Source organism: Triturus cristatus, chromosome 5_1 (genome assembly GCF_964204655.1).
Source record: "Triturus cristatus chromosome 5_1, aTriCri1.1, whole genome shotgun sequence".
NCBI classification, from domain to species: Eukaryota; Metazoa; Chordata; class Amphibia; order Caudata; family Salamandridae; genus Triturus; species Triturus cristatus.
In genome coordinates, this window is record NC_140587.1 from 783,776,402 (window position 1) to 783,795,240 (window position 18,839).

General features: G+C 41.4%; 1 protein-coding gene across 1 annotated transcript in view; it reads left to right on the plus strand.

The window, feature by feature from the left end:
* The window catches only part of USP14 (ubiquitin specific peptidase 14), a 301,022-nt gene that overhangs the window by 80,084 nt on the left and 202,099 nt on the right, over positions 1 to 18,839 (plus strand). Inside the window, exons 9-10 of the mRNA XM_085605800.1 lie at positions 1,914 to 2,014; positions 8,762 to 8,876. Of these exons, the coding sequence (XP_085461926.1) occupies positions 1,914 to 2,014; positions 8,762 to 8,876 (216 nt within the window). The remainder of the gene's footprint in view (positions 1 to 1,913; positions 2,015 to 8,761; positions 8,877 to 18,839) is intronic.

Sequence of the window (18,839 nt, forward strand, 5' to 3'; positions counted from 1 at the left end):
ATTTCCAGCTGTCTCTTTTTTGTTTAACTTTGTTACCAGCTGGTTTCCTCGTACTGTTATTTCAACATCTAAGAGCACAATTTGCTCTCTACTAATTTCCGATGTGAACTGCACGTTAAATCTATTTTTGTTCAATGATGACACAAAATCAATAGCCGATTCCTCATCACCTTTCCAAATTAAAAAAAAATGTAATCCATGAACCGAGTCCACATCACCATTTGATCACCTTGGGACTCCCAGCAATTGGACACCTGCTCCTCCCACCAGCCCATGAAAAGATTTGCATAGCTGAGGCCGAAGCAGGTGACCATTGCAGTCCCTTGTACCTGTTTGTAAACTCTTTGATCAAAAAAGAAAAGATTGTTCAAGCAGTACCACACCATTTCAATTCACTTTTCTGTATGCATTCACATTTGGTGTTGGCCTAGCACATAAGAAATGCCTAATGGCCTGGATCCCCAGGTCATGGTTAATGCATGTGTATAAACTAGTTACATATAGTGTAATCAACATATAATCCTGTTCCCACATTAGCCCATCAATCATAGTTAAAAAGTGGGTCGTTTCTTTCAAATAAGCTGGTAAGGCTATCACAAATGGTCTTAAAAAATAGTATTTTGATGTCATTTCTAGTTGGGATCCAATTGAGGACACTATAGGCCTCCCAGATGGATTTTTGGCATCTTTATGCAATTTCAGGAGTAGGTACATAATCGGAATACGTGAATGCTTTTTATATAAACTCCGGTATTCGTCCCACTCCAACCATCCTTTATCATTCCAATCGGTTAACATGGTATTATATTTTGCATTTGATGGTAAAGCTTCAGATTTAGTGGTCGGTTGATAACCTGACCGGTCATTTAGTTGGCGCAAGCCTTCTTTCCAATAATCACCTTTCGCCCATACCACCACATTACCACTCTTATCGGATAGCCTCACTACTATTGTGGGATCTTTCTTGAGTGCCTCAAGGACGAAAAAGTGTTCTTTAGAAAGATTTCTACGCTTGCTGCCCTTAGTGTCATATCTCATTTTTGTCAAGTTCTTAACAATACTCCTCTCAAAAACCTTAACAATACTCCTCTCAAAAACCTCCACTGCATCACAGTGTATTACAGGTGTAAAAGTTGATTTTGGTTTAAATGCACTTGAACTTGCCATATCAACTGTTAAGTCTAAGGCTTCCAAGTTAATAAAGGGGTCCTCATGATGTATTGTGTCCTCATCCAACAATGCAATTGTGTGCAATAATTCTATATCAGATATACATAAAGCACTACGAGTTACCCCTGGCTCCAGATTTTTTGGGTTTGATGTTTGCATCTAGAACCATTTTTTATTTTTTATTTAAGCTTTCTTAAAAAACGAAAGACATCAATTCTTGTCTGTACATAGTCCCAAGTTCCTCGATAGACAAAATGATAGTCCCAAAGATAACCGATCAATTTCAGTGGACGTCAACTCATGTTTTGATAGGTTGACTACAGTCCTTTCATTCCCCGTTTTACTCTTGTCATCATTGCAGTTGTATTGCTGGCCTCTATTTTTCCTTCTTTCCCTTGCTTTTTGGTTAAGCAAGTTAAAAGCACTTTGGAGTGTTCTGGCGTCTGTTTCGTAGAAGGAGAAGTTGTGACTATTTTTTAGTGGGTGTCCGGAACCCACCCAGGACCAAAATGTGTCCTGCAAATGCAATTGGTGTTCATTATAGCTTTACTGGAAAGATCAGGCTTCACCTTGGCATTTTGTATATTTTCCTGCCTCAAAGGTGACAGGACAGGGTCTTGCCAGCCTAATTCTTTTGTTAAGTGCAGGTTGGAGAAGACTGAGAAAAGAAGAAGCTTAGTATCACGTTTATACTTGCTCTTGTTAAATAATGTCAAACTGTTTTTTCTTTATTTTTTTTCTAGACTGACACGGACTCTGCATCGCCACCTGCTGCGCAAGGAGCTGTTGCATCTAAAAAGAAGAGCTTCATTGATCAGTTTTTCAGTGTTGAATTCGAAACCACGTATCCATTTTTCTTGCCCATTGGCAGTATGAGATGTAATCTGTAGCATCATTAGTATAGTGTGAAAATGCTCTACTTTCTATTCCCCACTGGCCAATGTGTACATCCCAGTGCAGGGACAAAATGCGCTCTGCCCAGAATAGAAAATCTGTACTGTTCTGCCTTGTCTATTTTTTTGTTCTGGGGTTTTTCCTCCGGTAAACTCTGCAATTATGTGAGTTCGCCTAAGGTGACTAAAGTAGTTTTATTGTGCAGTGGTAACGGAGGGGGCACACCCAGAGAGAATCTCCCATTCTGTGAGGGGAATCTCCTCTCTCTTTCCCCCTGCAGGCTATGAAGTGACTTGCAGAGGTGGTAGTAAATTCATTGTCCGGACAATTAGGTTTTTTGGGGGAAGACTGCCTTTTGGCTTTCCCTTCTTAATGACCCCTCCTCTACTCTTAACTGGAGCACTTTACTGTTGTATGGGATGTGTATAAAAAGTTTGTGTTTTCATGGATACCTGGCAAGTGGTAACCTTCATACTGACACAGTGCGTGATGCACACAATGGTGGCTTGCTTTTGGTATGGCAGATTTGTTACTGCTGCACAATCCGGTCTGCACATATTCATTCCTATTACAGTAAACCTGTTGTACGTAATGGGTGGCGGATGCCATCAGTTACTATTTTTGTTTAGAATAGGATTTTCCAAGTTAAGAACACCTGTCCCTGTCGGTGTTATTGCTGGTCCTCCATGAAATAGCAGAGACAAAGCTTTGTCCAACCTGCATCCAAAACCATCCATACCACCCTGACCACATCTGACCTTTGGCTGTTTGCCGACTAAAGAAACTAAGAAAGCTATACAACTTACAGAAGATACAATTTTCTAGGAATGGAGGATTGTAAACTTTACAACTCTGGTAGGCTCTGCCTTCTCAACAAGATCTTGGAAGCAAGCTAAATTCTAACCACTTGGAGCTAGTATTGTTACTGATGTTGGGGGGGGCATGCACCCCGTAGTGTGGCTGAACCTCTAAGAGCAGTGGAACCGCTAATGGGCTTGCTGCTGTCTCTCTGTACTTGGCTGAAGAGTGGGAATCCCGCATGAAAACTTGCAGCTGTGCTGTGTGGAGAGTAACGTTTCCTATCCACATAAGAAGCGATACAGGATTTGCACCTGCTATGAGGATCTGCCCTGATTCCTGAAAGACCAATACATGGCCCAGTTATGTTCACACCAATATTACTGCGATCACACTGATGGATGCCATATATGTAATGACTTGCATGCAACATGCATTATTGTTATACAAAAGCTCCGCCACACAATACATCTGACTGGTGAATCCACCTGAATGACCGCTTACATTACTGAGATTTTCCAGGAGCTAGAGAGTCATCAGTCCAGTTGGTTAGGAGCACCAAGATCAAAAAAATCCCAACACGTAGATGTGAGGAAATGGAGTGTATTATATGGTGTGGTTGTGCAACCTCACTGTGTAATACACTTACCAACCCCTTTAGGTCTAGTACGTTTTGTCTGTAAGACTCTCAGTCAAGCCCTCTCTAGCTATGGCAATTAGTAGCAAGGCTTCAACAGGGCAAGAAGTGTAAAGCATTTAAAGAGCACCAAACCTATTGAAGAATTTGACTACACACTCAATAAAATCCGACACCAATTTATAGAAGTAGACTGTATAATTTAGACAATAGAACGAAAGATCCCCTGGAGGGTTCTTGAGAAATAGATTTTACAATCAATAATAAATCAAAGTACCTTCATGCAACCACCAACAAGCCTTGGCAAGATCAACAAATTCGACACTTACCTAAGTTTTTTCTTTGAAAAAGTTTCTAAGTGTCTATGCGGTTGTTTAGGAATACTTGGGGTGACCAACTCTGGCACAGTTAGTCAGTGGGACCAGCAAAGTCCTTAAGAACCGTTACCTTCACAGGTGAAGCAGTCCTGGGACTGGTGCCTTCCCTAAGGTCAGCCAATGAGGTGTAAGGCAGCAGTTCCAACATCATCAGAGAGTAAGATGGGGTCAGTGAGACTACTGACCCCACCCCACTCTGTGATGAAGTGTCCCTGATTGACACTCGACCCTGGGCTTAAAACTGAAGCGCCCAGGTGCGAGGCAATCAGTGACGCTACCCCTAGTCACTGAGAGGTGGGCCTCAGCAACATTTGCTGAGAACGTCACGCCCACCGGAGCTCTGACTTTCTCAGCCCAGCAAAGTTCAGTTCAGGCAGCCAGGAGCCAGTGCTAAATGCGCATGTCTGGCTTCTTGCTGCTTAAACTGAAAGTGAACAGTGTCCGTCAGGCTGACTTTTGTTCAGCCTGACAGACACTGTCCCTACGGGGGGAAAAAGGTGGAGGAGCCTGGCTCTTCCACCCAAATGGACCAGCTGCGCCTGATGTGTTCGATGGACCTGCAAGATGAATATTTTCACGTCCCGGTCACCCGACGTCACCAGAAGTACCTGCGTTTTCTGGTGGAAGCCAAGCACTATCAGTTCAGAGTTCTGCCCTTCAGGTTTAAGTCAGCTCCCCCTGTGTATACCAAATGCATGGCAGTAGTAGCAGCTTCTCTAAGGTGACAGGGAATGTTTGTGTACCCTTACCTCGATGACTGGATTCTAAAGGGTCTGTTCCCACAGTGTGTGAGGACCCATTACTGACCATGTCTAGCCCTTTGCCAACGGCTGAGCCTTCATGTTAATTTCGAGAAGTCAGTTCAACATCCTACTTAAAGAATCCACTCTCTGGGTACAATAATACACTCTGCAATAGGAAAAGTTTTTCCTTCAGAGGATAGACTATCATCTATCACTCTGAAGTGCAGGCAGATCCTTAGTACTGCTTTTCCTTCAGGCTAACCGGTTGCCTCTCTCCTAGGGTCGATGGCATCCTGAATCTTTCTCATCCCCAACGCCAGGTTGAGGATGCGTCCTTCACAGCAGGATCTGAAGGACAAATGGGATCGACGATCTGCTCGATGGGATGACAAGATCAATCATTCGAGAGCAGCCACATCATCTATCCCATGGTGGATGCGACAGGAGAACCTCTTGGTGAGTTCCCTTCCATCAGCCTCCTCCAACACAATCGTTAATCATAGATGCCTCCCTCCAGCGCTGGGAAGGGCACATGGGGTCCCTCCAGACTCCAGGTCAGTGGTCGGCCAAAGAACAGTCGTACCATTTCAATATGCTGGAGCTAAGGGCTCTGCATTTAGCCCTCAAGGCTTTTCTACCCTCTATTCAGACCAGCTCCATATTAGTCCAGACAGACAATACGACCACCATGTACTATTTAAACAAACCGGGAGGGACTCGATCGCGTTCTCTGTCCCTGGAGGCTCAAGCGCTCTGGCATTGGCTCCTTGCAAGGAAACTGTCGATCACAGCGATACATCTACCAGGAGAGCAAAACTCTCAAGCAGATTCCCAAAGTCGTCACTTTGATGATCAACAAGACTGGGTTCTACACGACTAAGTGAATGAGGTCGTCCAAGCATCGATATTTTTGCGGACGAGACAAAAAATGCTGCGACTTCGCGTCAAGGTTCTACCGGCCAGGGTCTTTTGATCAACTGGTCAGGGGGCTTTTACACTTTCCCCCCCTCTTCCTCTCATTCCAAAGGTCGAAACCAAGCTCTCCCACCCGAAGGCGAGAATGATTCTGATCGCTTTAGACTGGCCATGGCAGTGGTGATACCCAGACATTCTACACCTATCAGAATGTCCACAGAAGAGCCTGCCGTGCAGACCGGACCTGCTATCCAAGATGAACTGGAGCATTCATCATCCCAACCTTCCATCGCTGAACCTGGCAGCATGGCTCCTGAAGTCCTCCAGTATGGACACTTAGGACTTCCTCAGGACTGCATGGGCATTTTGAAAGAAGCGAGAAGGCCTTCTACAAGACACTCTTATGCATTTAAATGGAAGCGTTTCTATTTGTGATGTGTAAAGAATGGCTTCCAGCCTACCAAGGGGCAGGAGGAGGTATTTTTGCCTCATCTCCTCCATTTAGCCAGGTCAGGCCTAAAATTATTTTCCATAAAGGTACACCTGGCGGCCGTTACGGCATACAGGCAGTCTCCTTCTCAACCTTCTTTCTTTCAATTGCAAGTGGTGAAGGATTTCTTCCAGGGGTTAAAGAAGGTTACCCTCCTATCCGAGCTCCTTCGCCTCCCTGGGAACCAAATCTGGTTCTGTCCAAACTCTGGGCTTTCCCTTTTGAACCTATCCACAAGGCATCCCTCCAGCATCTTACATGGAAGGCCGCTTTCTTGGTAGCAATCACTTCTGCCAGCAGGGTGAGCAAAATTCAAGCGCTCTGTTCTAAGGAACCGTACACGGTTTTTCACCACAACAGTCATTCTGAGAACCCACCCCTCCTTCCTACCCAAGGTGGTGTCGGACTTCTACGTTAATCAATCCATCTCGCTACCTACCTTTTTTCCTGACCCCTCTACACCAGCATGGAGGTCAGTTCATTCTCTAGACCTGAAAAGGGTTTTGATATTTTACTTGGACAAGTCTAAAGCTATTAGGAAATTCGATCAACTGTTCATAAATTATGGTTCCATCAGAATAGGTTTCCCAGCCTCTAAGCGTTCCATCTCCAGATGGATAGTGCCGTGTGTCAAGCTGGTGTCTTAGTTGGCTCTGAAACCGCTGGGTTCTACTCCCAAGGCTCATTCCACTAGAGGGAAGGCAGCTACAGTAGTATTTCTGAACAATGTACCGATTGCTGAGATCTGCAAGGTAGCCACTTGGAAATCGATACATAAATTTATGAGACACTATTGTCTTGACTCGTATACCAGAGAAGACTCAAGTAGGCCAGGCTTCCTTGAAAAATTTGTTTCAATGCTAACTTGGCTATGATAGCTTTGGTTGGTTCACCTCTCATTTGTCTGCAGGCGGATGATGGGCTTGCTACTCTGTTCAGTGCTTAGGACTATTGATGAGGATCCCCTGGAAGAGAAGGATAAGTTACTTACCTGTAATACTAGTTCTCTTCCAGGGGTATCCTCATCAAAGTAATAAGCAAACGACCCGCCTCCCCAGGCAAACGAGATCTTCTTTAAACCAAATCTTTGTGCCCTGACTCTCGGGTCTCCGCAAAGAACACCTCACCTAACTTTCACCCCTGAGGCATGATGGAAAGCTGGGGGTCATGGCTGCCTTGAAGGCACAATGCCAGTTTTTAGGTTTCTAATTACTTTCATTTTCTATGCTGGTGTTGTTCAAGGCTAATAATGACTGCTGATTTGCAGATGGAGTTTTTGGATGCTACTCATTAAAAAGAGTTCAAGTGATACTTTTCCTCTTGTCTATATTTGTATACTAGATGGTTGCTAAAACTGTGTTTCATTGCATTGATTAGCCTTTTTTGTCTTATTGGAGGCTGCATTGATCTGTGATCAGGTATGTGTAGATGTATAGCTGTGCATGTTTTCATATATAATTTATATAGTTTTCCGGGGTCCCCGCACATGTGCGGAAATATTGAGTGCTTATGACTTTGAGGATACCCCTGAAAGTAACTTATCCTTAGCTCAATTGAGGAAACTTGGATAAGTATACAAGGACAGAGCTTTACAGATTCCCAAAGCTATGCCGAGGTGGTTCCCCCCCCCCCCCCCCCCCCCCCAGCTTGAAGCACAGGGGATAACGTGATTTCTACAGCTTCTCACTTGTTTTAGGTGCCAAAGACCTAATTAAAACTCAGATTTTCACCACCCAGGGTCATCATTTTATGCTTTAGATCTAAATCTGGTCCCCCATTTTAAAAAGCCCACTCATTTTAGTACTTCCATGACTTTTTTAGCTCATTTAAAAGCTGACCTAGTGCTCTTTACTCTAGGTTCATAATTCACATGCAAGAATACACCATCTAAATTTATGGAATGATGAATTTTGGATTCTGAATTTTTATACTGGTTTACACTTTATCATAATCTCAGGCTGGCACACTTTTAAATAAATCAGTGTGTTTTCCTTCAGTAAACATGTAATCTCTGTTGCTTGGACTTTGATTTTAGGGTGTATTATGAATGGCACACAAGTTGTATGTTTGCTTCATTCTTCTTTTTTTGTTGAATTCGTCATATGATTCATTAGTTTTGCAGATTTGGACCCTTGTAGCCTACAATTTAAATCTGCAGTTCTGATAGTTAATAGCATGCACAGCCTAAAACTGAGGCCCTTTTGAGTTTTTGGTTATTTAATACTGTGGCCTAAGCATTTGATGAGCTGCTGTAAACGATTGTTCGGGATGTTCAATATTCACAGATGAAGAGAAATAAAAAGATTTGTTTCACTTTCCAATAATCAAACACAGTATCTAAATCGATCTCCCTGAATAAGTTTCACAGAACCTTTGTTTAACTGGGATGGGTTAATTAGGTTTTAATTACATTATGTTTTTCTTAAGCATCTGACTTGGACATTTAATTGCAAACTATTTATTTGAAAACCATGTAATTGAAAGTAGGGTTGAATGCTAATCGTAAATTCGGGTGAAATGTCTTATTTGGCTTTGTTTTTTAATTTAATGATTTTGAAATTGAATGTTTTCTTGGAAATGTTTCTTTTGGGAAAAAATGATATTCAATTTTAATGACATGTTACCATCAGATTAATGGGTCCAAGCTAAAATAATTGTTTTTCGGGCATACTTCTGCTTTTAACAGTATCCTTTTTCAAACGGTGCACCACTTTTCCCTTAACATCTTTTCTTCAAGTATGAAATGTACAGAAGCCGAAGAGGAAGAACCAGCAAAGGGTACAGAGAACCAGCTTCAACTCAGTTGTTTTATAAATCAAGAAGTTAAATACCTTTTCACAGGGCTGAAATTGGTGAGCAGCATGACCTCATTTGTACCTAAGTTTGATGACTTCTAATGATATAGACATTGATGTTTTAATGGCTTGGTGTGAAATCCTGTTGTGAGTAATAGAGCTGAATTTTATTGTTCACTTGATCTACATGGGTTGCAATGGGGTGTACCAGGTAACCACAGCATTGAAACGCTGTACAGAAAAAAAACATCACCGATTAGAAAAATAAGTAACATATTTGCTGCATAAATTGAGAGGTGTAAATGACAGCAGAGCAAAACCTATACATTCAGGCCTGCTGTACATACAAATATATTGAGAATTAAGGGAAATGACAGCAGAGCAAAACCTATACATTCAGGCCTGCTGTACATACAAATATATTGAGAATTAAGGGAAATGTCAATCATAATGAATTATTTGACATACAGCAGTAGGTAACCAGTCATTGTATGAGAAGAGGATGAAAAGATGTATCTATTAAAATATAATAGAACTTCATACTTGATGGAGCAGTTGTGGAGAAAAGTAAACCATATGAAACAATAATAAGTAGACCAACACATCCAACTTATTCTTGTTTAAATTATTCAGCTCATTTATTTTCACATAGTTAAATTGAAGGTAATACTTTTTTTTAAACTTTTCTTTATTGATTTTAATAACATAATACAGTTAAAGCATCATCAGGCAATGATTACAGGACCATTAGACAATCAAATTGGCTCCGCACGTTAACAAAAGTACATCATGTTTATAAAGAGACACAAAGTCAAAGGAAAAAATAAGCAGAGAAAGATACTGTTTGCATCCGTTACCAAAAACCCCCCACATCATGTTAAAAAGACATTCATAACCGGACAGAGGCAGTGCGCAGTAGACAACCATATATGATCATGTTATGACACTAAAGATGAGTACTGACAACATCGTCTGGTTCGCCTGTTTCTTTACCTATCAAGTACTGTTGAAATGGGCCCCAGTAAGATTGTGGTCTGGATTGGGAGGGAAGAAGTTTGCCATGATAGTCTGCCTGCGTATTGCAATAGATCATGTCACTTGTCCATTCCTTAATTGTAGGAATCTGACCTCTACCCCACCGCATAGCAGTCCGTCTCTTCGCCAAAAGCATCGCCAACAGTCGTCCAGAATTTTCGTCAACAGGTTTGGTATAGCCTAGGAGAGCTAAGTACGGGTCAGGGGGATAGTGTGAGGCTAGGGATATTGTTTATTTTGTGGAATATTTCCCCCCAATACTCCAATATGCTAGAGCAGAACCAGGCTAGATGCATAAAATCTGCCATCGGTTCCGGGCTCTGAGAACAGGTAGCTGTCTTATGCAAACCATATCTATGCAGACGTTCTGGGGTGTAATATGTTCTATTAATGTATTTGAAGTGTAATAGGCGATGCCTACCATTCATCGATATCGTTTTCGTCATCTGACAACAATACTGCCATTCTTTATCCTCCATTACCCGGGCCATGTCCCTCTGCCAGTCATGCCTAGGTTTGGAGAACTGTGCCGATCTATTTGCTTGTGTAGTGTCCTATAACCTCAAAACTAATTTTGGGGGTGAAGGAGTCTTGACGTAAGAGAGGGAGTGAACCTCCGGGGGGCTCGGAGTCCCCCCCCCCCCCCCCCAAATGTTTTTAGGGCGTGCCGAAGTCTAAGTTACTGAAAACACAACCGCAGTGTAGGGTTGAAGCCATCCGCCGTCAGCTGTTCCCAGCTGTGGAATTCTTCTCTCCCCAAGAGGTCGCATATAATGGTGACACTGACTCTGCTCATGGCCTGAGATACCCCACTATCGATACCAGAAGGAAGCCAAGTGCACCACTCTAAAGGAGTCAAGGGAGAGTGTAAGATGGTGCCAGCTTGTCTTTCCAACCGGTTACGCCAAGCATGGGTGGTGGAGTTAATAGTTTAGAGTACTGTGCCTACGTGTTGGATTCCTGAATAGTGCCTGTGTGAGTGTCAGGACCAGCAGCGAAACTCGCGCTCTGTCCCGCGCTCTGTCGCGCAAGATAGATAGATATATATATATATATATATATATATATATATATATATATATAATCTAAGTGCAAGAACTCCCACAACCTCCGAACAGACGGCGAAGAAGGAGAGACGAACCACAGGAATCTTCAGGCAAGAGTGTTTATTCGACCATTACGACCATTTCTCAGCAACACATGATATATATATATATATATATATATATCTATACACACACACTAATTCCTCTTGATAAAGAAGAACTATGCACTCTAGGCGCAAGTTACCCTTTTCTTTATTGTTTAAACTTTCACAGCAGCAAAATCCTGATAGTTTGGACCGCGTTTCGACTGTCCCATGCAGTCTTTGTCAACCTCTTAAATGCAGGTTTGTGCTTTTTAAATAGTCTGCACGTGAGTTCAATTAGACTGCCATAGTGAAAATACTTTCCTCCTCGCACCTCACCCGGTTTCTCAGGCAAGTAATAGACCAGTGTCTTTTTTTTTAATATTGTCATTATTTGTGAGGTGTGCTCAAAAGGATAAACTCACTATGCAAAATACGCATTGTAGATTAAAAACCAGCTTTTTATATATAATCTCCTACTGGCAGTCGCCAGTAGGTAGTTATAGTTAGGACCTAGTTTCCATAGGAAAAGCGGTTTTTGTTTTCCCAATATCTTTGGCGCCGGTTGACGAATCTTTGCGAAATTTTCAAAACTAGTGGCCCGCTCTGGTCAGCTTCTGTCTTGAAAGTTTTGTGGTGATTCGTCACGCGGGGCAGAGAAAAAAGGTGGGGGGGGGGGTCCCAAAACGCATTTTCCCCATGTAATTTTCCATAGGAAACTGTAGACAAAGTTACAGCCTGAACTGCTGAACGGAACTACACCAAATTTGGCAAAAATGTAGCCCTTGGTTCAGAAAGAGTCCTTTTGTTAAATGGTGTAAATCTGTTCAGTAGTTCCTGAGAAATTTGAAAAAGAAAAAGTTTTGATATCTTGGGACGAGGTGGATTCGCGAACCCTCCCGGGCATGAGCTTCATTCTAATTGGCTGCCAACACTCTAAAACTGGGAACTGTTGGCAGCCATTTTGTGACTCGGTAGAATTGAGTCACAAGAAAACAGTAAAATAAATGTTTAAAAACAAGAAAAGAGGGCAGGGTAGAAACACTCTGACCGCTTAGGTCTGTTCAGGGGGTCCCACAAGGACCCCAGGGCCCCAAAAAGTATTATTTGTTATAATTTCGGCAGAATGCGCAAAAGGGTCGCGAATCCCGCCTAATTTTTTTTTTTAAAACGAAGCACGGGCTTCCGCGCTTGATTTTAAATGAGGCCACCGGGTGGGCCAGGTCCCGGGGGAATTGCCCTATTCATAATTGTGGGGGCCCGCTGGGCCCCCCCAGTCCCGGGGACTGCCACCTCCCCTGGGCTATGTGAAGTATATGCGGGAGGGCACGCAGCCCTCCCGCAGCCCCAGGGACCACCACCTCCCCGGGGCTTATTCTTAATTAATCTTTGGGGGGGGCCTCCAGGGCCCCCCCAAGCCCAGGGGACCGCCACCCCCAGGGGCTTTAAAAAAAAAAAAAAAAAAAAAAATGCAAATTAGGGAGTCCGTTATGGAGCCCCGGGGACCACCACCTCCCCGGGGCTGTGCACTAGTAGGGAGGGGGCTGCGCGGCACCCCTCCGGGTTCCCTCAATGGCCCTGGGGCACGCCACCCCCCAGGGCCGGCTCCTGCAGTGTCCTGGGGTGCCCACCCCCGGGACACTGCTGTTTGCTATGACAGGGCGGGAGCTGTGCGCTCCCGCCCTGTCGTAGCAAACACTACTTTGGATTTTGGAAGCGAGAGCAGGCTTCCAAAATCCAAAGCAGATTGCTTTACCACACGGGGAGCTGCATGTTAGCAGTTCCCCGTGTGGAAAAGCAGTGCCGGCTCCCGCAGGAGACGGGGAGACGGCGGGACAGTGGGGGCATTGGGGCTCCCCCCCCATGGTCCCTAACCATGCGGCCAGGTCCCGGGGAATGGGGTCCCCGGGCCCAAAATGGCCAGGGAGGGGGGTGGCAGGCCCCTCCTCTGTTTAAAAAAAAAAACCAAAATAATAATAAATTGGAGTCGCAACCCTAGCGCAGCGCTCAACGTGGCCCCCTAGTGTGAACGCGCTGGGTGCGTGACAAAGCAAAAATAATTAGGATTTTTTTTTTATATAATCCTAGGTTATATGTTGGGTTATTGGATGTCTCCAAAAAGAGCCCTTGTGTTTATTTTTGAGTTTCTTGTAGCTACATGCAAGTGCGGATGCAGAGCTTCAGGTTGTTGAGAAACACTCTGTTCCCTTCATCAGTGAAGTGTACTCCGTCACTCCTGTAGATTGCTCTCCATATGGAAACGTAGATTGTTGTTATATATGGAGCCCATTCTGTGGTCTCTGAGGTAAGCAGAAACAGCTTGATTGAAATTTTTCCAGCTTTCTCAATCTGAGGACAAAATTGATTGGACTGCTTCCATTTCTGTCTTTGGCATATGTTAGAGTATACAAAGGCAGTTTGGGGGAAAAGCAACATCAATTCTGCAAAGGTGTCCTTCATTAGCATTTCCAGACCTACCCTAGTCCATGTGCCTAGGTCATTGCCACCACAGTGCACAGTCATGAGTTCAGGGGGTTGGAGATGCGAAAAGGTTTTAACCACAGGCATCAATTGGTGCCACTTTAATCCTCTCTGTCCAATCCATTTAATGTCTATATTTTGCCAAGTTAGGTCTTTGTCAATACCTCTGCGTTCAGCATAACTTTTGCACCAGAAACCATAGCTGTGCCCAACAATCCACACTGAAAGAAGCTGAAGTGATGACTGTAGGTAATGAAAAGATGTCTGTAGCTGAGGTAGTCAGTTGGTAGAATGAGAGATATCTAAAATGGTGGACAAGATTCCAGAGAGAGAAAAGAGCGGGAAACCTTGCCATTACTGGTTTTACCTTGCTGAGTCTGGTGATTTATATTGACTGTGTGTAAAAGAAAATCCTGTCTTAGTGTGTGAGATTTTTCATTCCACAGATTTATCTGCAAGGTGAGTTATACATTTTTGATGTTTATTTAAAAAATATTTGACATTATTCTAAAACTGTGTTGTTGGAAATATATTATTACAGAGATATATATTGGAATTAGTTTCATTGTACTGTTTAAAAAACAGTCTGTACAATAATGTATATTTTTTAAAGTCTGTTTAAAGGTATAGCTGAATGATGCTTCATATATTTAGAAGATGCAGTACAAATGTGTATTTTGAAAGATGCTCATATAAGGTGTAGTTTATTAGGCTTCCTTTTTTCTTCTCTCTATAAAGGTATAGTTTAATGATACTGCATGATTATAGATACTTTGGTAAAGATGCAGGACAACTGTGGTGTTTTGAAAGATGATCATATAAGGTGTTATTAATTAAGTTTCAGTTATTAGTTTGTACAGAAGGTAAAGTTAAATTAAGGCATATAATTAAAGGTCGAATGGTGAAATAAGGTGCTGCTAATTAGGTTTCTTTTTGTAGTTTAAGCAAAGGTATAGTTAAATGATGCAGCATAACTTTAAATAGAAAGCTGAAGATATGTGGTTTTAAAAAAGATCATTAAATTGCTCTTCTTTCATAAGTCTGTTGTGAGGTATAGTTTAATGATGATCCATATTTGTAGATTGAATGGTAAAGATGTAACTCAAAAATAAACTACCATATATTACCCTTTGTGATATGTTGAACTTATCTACTTAACTAGATAGTATGTAATGAGTTATCTGTGTTCAGATACTATTTATACAGTTGCATGTATGCTTAGTGTACTCATGGAATGACCCAGGCACTAGCTCATGCACTTCAAGAGATAGTAGAACACTACATATACAGTTCAGTAATTTCCCTGTTACTAGTTATGCACGCCTCCAATCACCCAGACAGTCCCATATCCTTATCTAATCATTCCGCCAAAACCCAAGCACTTCTAAATTCACCATGCACTCTCCTTGCAGCACTCTAATCATCCAGGCAGTACCCATGTACTCCTCCAATCACCCAGACAGTTCCATGTCCTTATCTAATCATTCTTCCAAAACCCAAGCACTTCTAAATTCACCATGCACTCTCCTTGCAGTACTCTAATCATCCAGTCACTATACATGTACTCATGCAATGACCCAGGCACTAATACATGCATTTCTACAATCCTTTGAGTGCTACCTATACAGTTTTTAGTAATCTCCCTGTTACTACCTATGCACTCCTCCAATTACCCATCCAGTTCCCTGTCCTTATCCAATCACTCTGCCAAAACCCATGCACTTATAAATTCACCATGTACTCTCTTTGCAGTACTCTAATCATCCAGTCAGTACCCATGTACTCATGCAGTGACCCAGGCACTAGCACATGCAGTGCTAGAATCACATGTGCACTATCCATGCAGTCCTCTAACCACATACACACTACTGATGCACTCCTCCAGTTACCCAGTTAGTACCCATGGAGTCCAGCAATCACACTGTCACTCTCTGTGCATTCCTCCAATCACGCAGACAGTCCCATGTCCGTATCTACTTATTCCAGCAAAACCCAAGCACTTATAAATTCACCATGCACTCTCCTTGCAGTACTCTAACCATCCAGTCAGTACCCATGTACTCCTGCAATTACCCAGGCACTAACACATGCACGTCTACAATCCTTTGACTGCTACCTTTACAGTTTAGTAATCTCCCTGTTACTACCTTTGCACTCCTCTAATTACTCAGCCAGTCCCATGTCCTTAACCAATCACTCTGCCAAAACCCAAACGCTTATAAATTCACCATGCACTCTCCTTGCAGCCCTGTAAATATCCAGCCACTATCCATGTACTCACACAATGACCCAGGCACTAACACATGCAGTGCTAGAATCACGTGCACTATCCATGCAGTCCTCTAACCACCTACACACTACTGATTGACTCCTCCAATCACCCCGCCAGTACCATGTACTTATCCAATCACTCCACTAATACTCAAGCAATTATAAATTCACCATCCTCTTTCCTTGCAGTACTCTCACCATCCAGTCACTAACCATGTACTTATACAATGACCCAGATACTAACACATGCACTAATAAAATCCTCTATCCACTGCCGATGCAGTCCTCTGAACACCTAAACACTACTCATTCAGTCCTACAATTATCCAGGTAGTACCTGTGTACTGCAGCAAATGCATTGGGATTTCAAAACAAAGTGTTTAAATGGTTTTTATGTAGAACGTGTTTGTTTAGTAATAGAATGGTATATTTTATAGATTTATATTAATATTACTTTTTTTTTTTTTTTACAGATATTCTTCATCATCATTAAAAAAGACTTACCATGACTAAAAAAACAGTAAAGAGGAAACAACAAAAGAAAGACTATTATTTGAAGAAAAGACAACAGCAAGAATTAGATGAAGTACAACATGTGGGAAAAAAGAAAGTCTTGCGGTAAGCGAACAAAATAATTTATTAAAAGACTTTCAAAGACAAGAAACAGTTTGCACAATGTAGAAAGATTACCTCAACAAAGAAGAATAAAAAGAAAAAAGGAGAAATTAATGGGAAATCCTGTTTTCAAAAAACAATCTATGGTAAAAGGACAAAGAATCAATTTGATGAAATACGGAAAAGAATGTTTCACAATAGAGTAGTACTTAATTATTAAAAGATGCCAAGAAAAATAAAAAAAATCGGCATTTTATAAAAAGAAGAACCGGATTGAAACTATTGTTGAAAAGGCGTTTGAATTAAAAAGGATATTATTCATTGTAGTTTTAAACAGAATTCGATCATTAGATAAGCCAATACATTTTATGGAGGCCAAAAGTAAAAAGAAGAGACTAATTAACAGAACTAACTTTTGTGATATTTTTTTGGGTGAATGGAAGCACAGTGAGAGCTATTTTCAAACCAATACATTAGTGTACGCAGTTGATACCAGTGGTCGTGCTTATGAAGTGAAGAACGGTTGTCCAACTGAAAAAGAAAAGACTGTTCCTAGAAATGTAGAAGAAGTGATAGCTGATGAAGTTCTAGGGAGATGTACTAAAGCCCCAGGGTTTACTTGGGGATTGTAGTAGTATTTGTAGTATACGACAGGAGTCTATTGATATTTTACGAAATTTCTTACGACAGTATAGTAAAAACAAAAGATTAAGATGCTGCAAGGACTAGCTCCTTGCAAAGTGAGAAAAATACTGGTTTGCAAGGTCATTCTCTGGCTTGTCTTTCTAGAAAAGTGTCAGTGTTTTTCATAATTTCAGAATGTTAGCAGAACATCACTCTCAAATGTGGAAATTAGTCAGAAGATTGTATTACGCAAAAAGTCCAGCAATAATTTTAAGTGACTTAAACAGTGCTCTTTTGTATGGGTCAGTATCAGATGTAAAAAATGTTTGTGAAAAGTTTGTGATGAAATAGAGTTCAGTTGCTTTGGTCCTGAACAAGAGTGTAGTCAAAGTGAGACATTGATAGAAGTAGGTGTTGAAGAAGACGTGGAACATAGTAGTACTGAGAAGTTTGAAGAAGAAATTACGAAGTTTAAAGTAATTTGTTGTGAAAAACCAAATTATGTTTGTATTTGTTGTCGACACACTCACTATAAAAATCAGACTAGGAATGTTGATCCGTATTTAAAAAGTGAAAAAGAAAACCATGATAAGTGGAAGGAATTTGCAACTTATTTGATGGTAGAAGATTGCTTTGATTTGGGTAGTGATCAACGTATTTGTAAATATTATAACAAATTCGAGGACAACAAAATGCCAGCTAGAGCTGTACATAATAACCTAGAGTTGGTAGCTATTCCTCCAGAACTGGTAGATTTAAACACACGAGTCTATTCTGATTCAATCTGTGCACCCGTTTCAGGCTATTGTTTGAATGGAGCCTAAAAGAGGTAAGTTGCCTCCCACAGATTTACAGAGAGGATTAAAAGGAAAATTGTATATTTACCTTTAGATTTAAAGAAAAATATTGAAACTATTGGTGTAGAGTAAGAGGAAACTGAACCGGTAGTTATTCTAGTTAATGGTGTTCCTACGAAGAGTCGGAAAATATGGCAAGAATTAGTAGATTACAGCAAAGTGCAAAAGGCAACGATATATCTCATAACAAACAATGATTACTACAAAAATGTGTATGTGGAAGAAGAAGAAATAGTTTTAGGAGATGATAGCGAAATGTCAAGTGGCCAAATTTAGGAAGTGGACATGCCCAAAAGTGAAGAAATTTATGAACATTATAGTGTACATCCTTTACATTCCAAAGAAGTGATGGGAAATACTATTGAATTATTCCAAATGAAGAAAGCGAAGGGGACTCCTATGAGTGTTTGGGGAAAAAAGTTTGGAAGCTTGTTGTTTTCCACAGCTCTTCCCCACTGGAAAATGTGGACGATATTACGAACGACCAGTACAGATTACTGCATCAGAATATCGGACAACAAGATTGTACTCAGAAGATCCAAGACTTCAACAATGTATCCCATATATATATTTCATCGTTTGTTTCAAAGTGATTTGTCTGGACTTTCATATGCAGTCAACCACATATTAAAAACAGTTTATCTTCAAAATGTTTCTGCAAAGGAACTCTTGGACAAAGTACATGAGAGAGATGATCATTTGTATCTCAATTGATTAATTTGATGGCGTGTCAGCGTGGTACTAATGAGTATTGGTATCATCGTCATGGAGAACTTAAATGCATGTTAAGGAACTTAGGAACTCCTACGTGGTTTGTTACGCTAAGCTGTGCTGAATATGCATGGGACGATTTACTTGAATTTCTTCGAAAAGTAAATTCAAATATTAAAAACATTGAATTTAAGACACCTGGAGAAGTGTGTTCCTTGGATCCTGTAAATGTGTGCAGATATTTTAATCATAGGTTTTAAGCTATGATGTCTTTTATCTGCAATAAAAACAATCCTC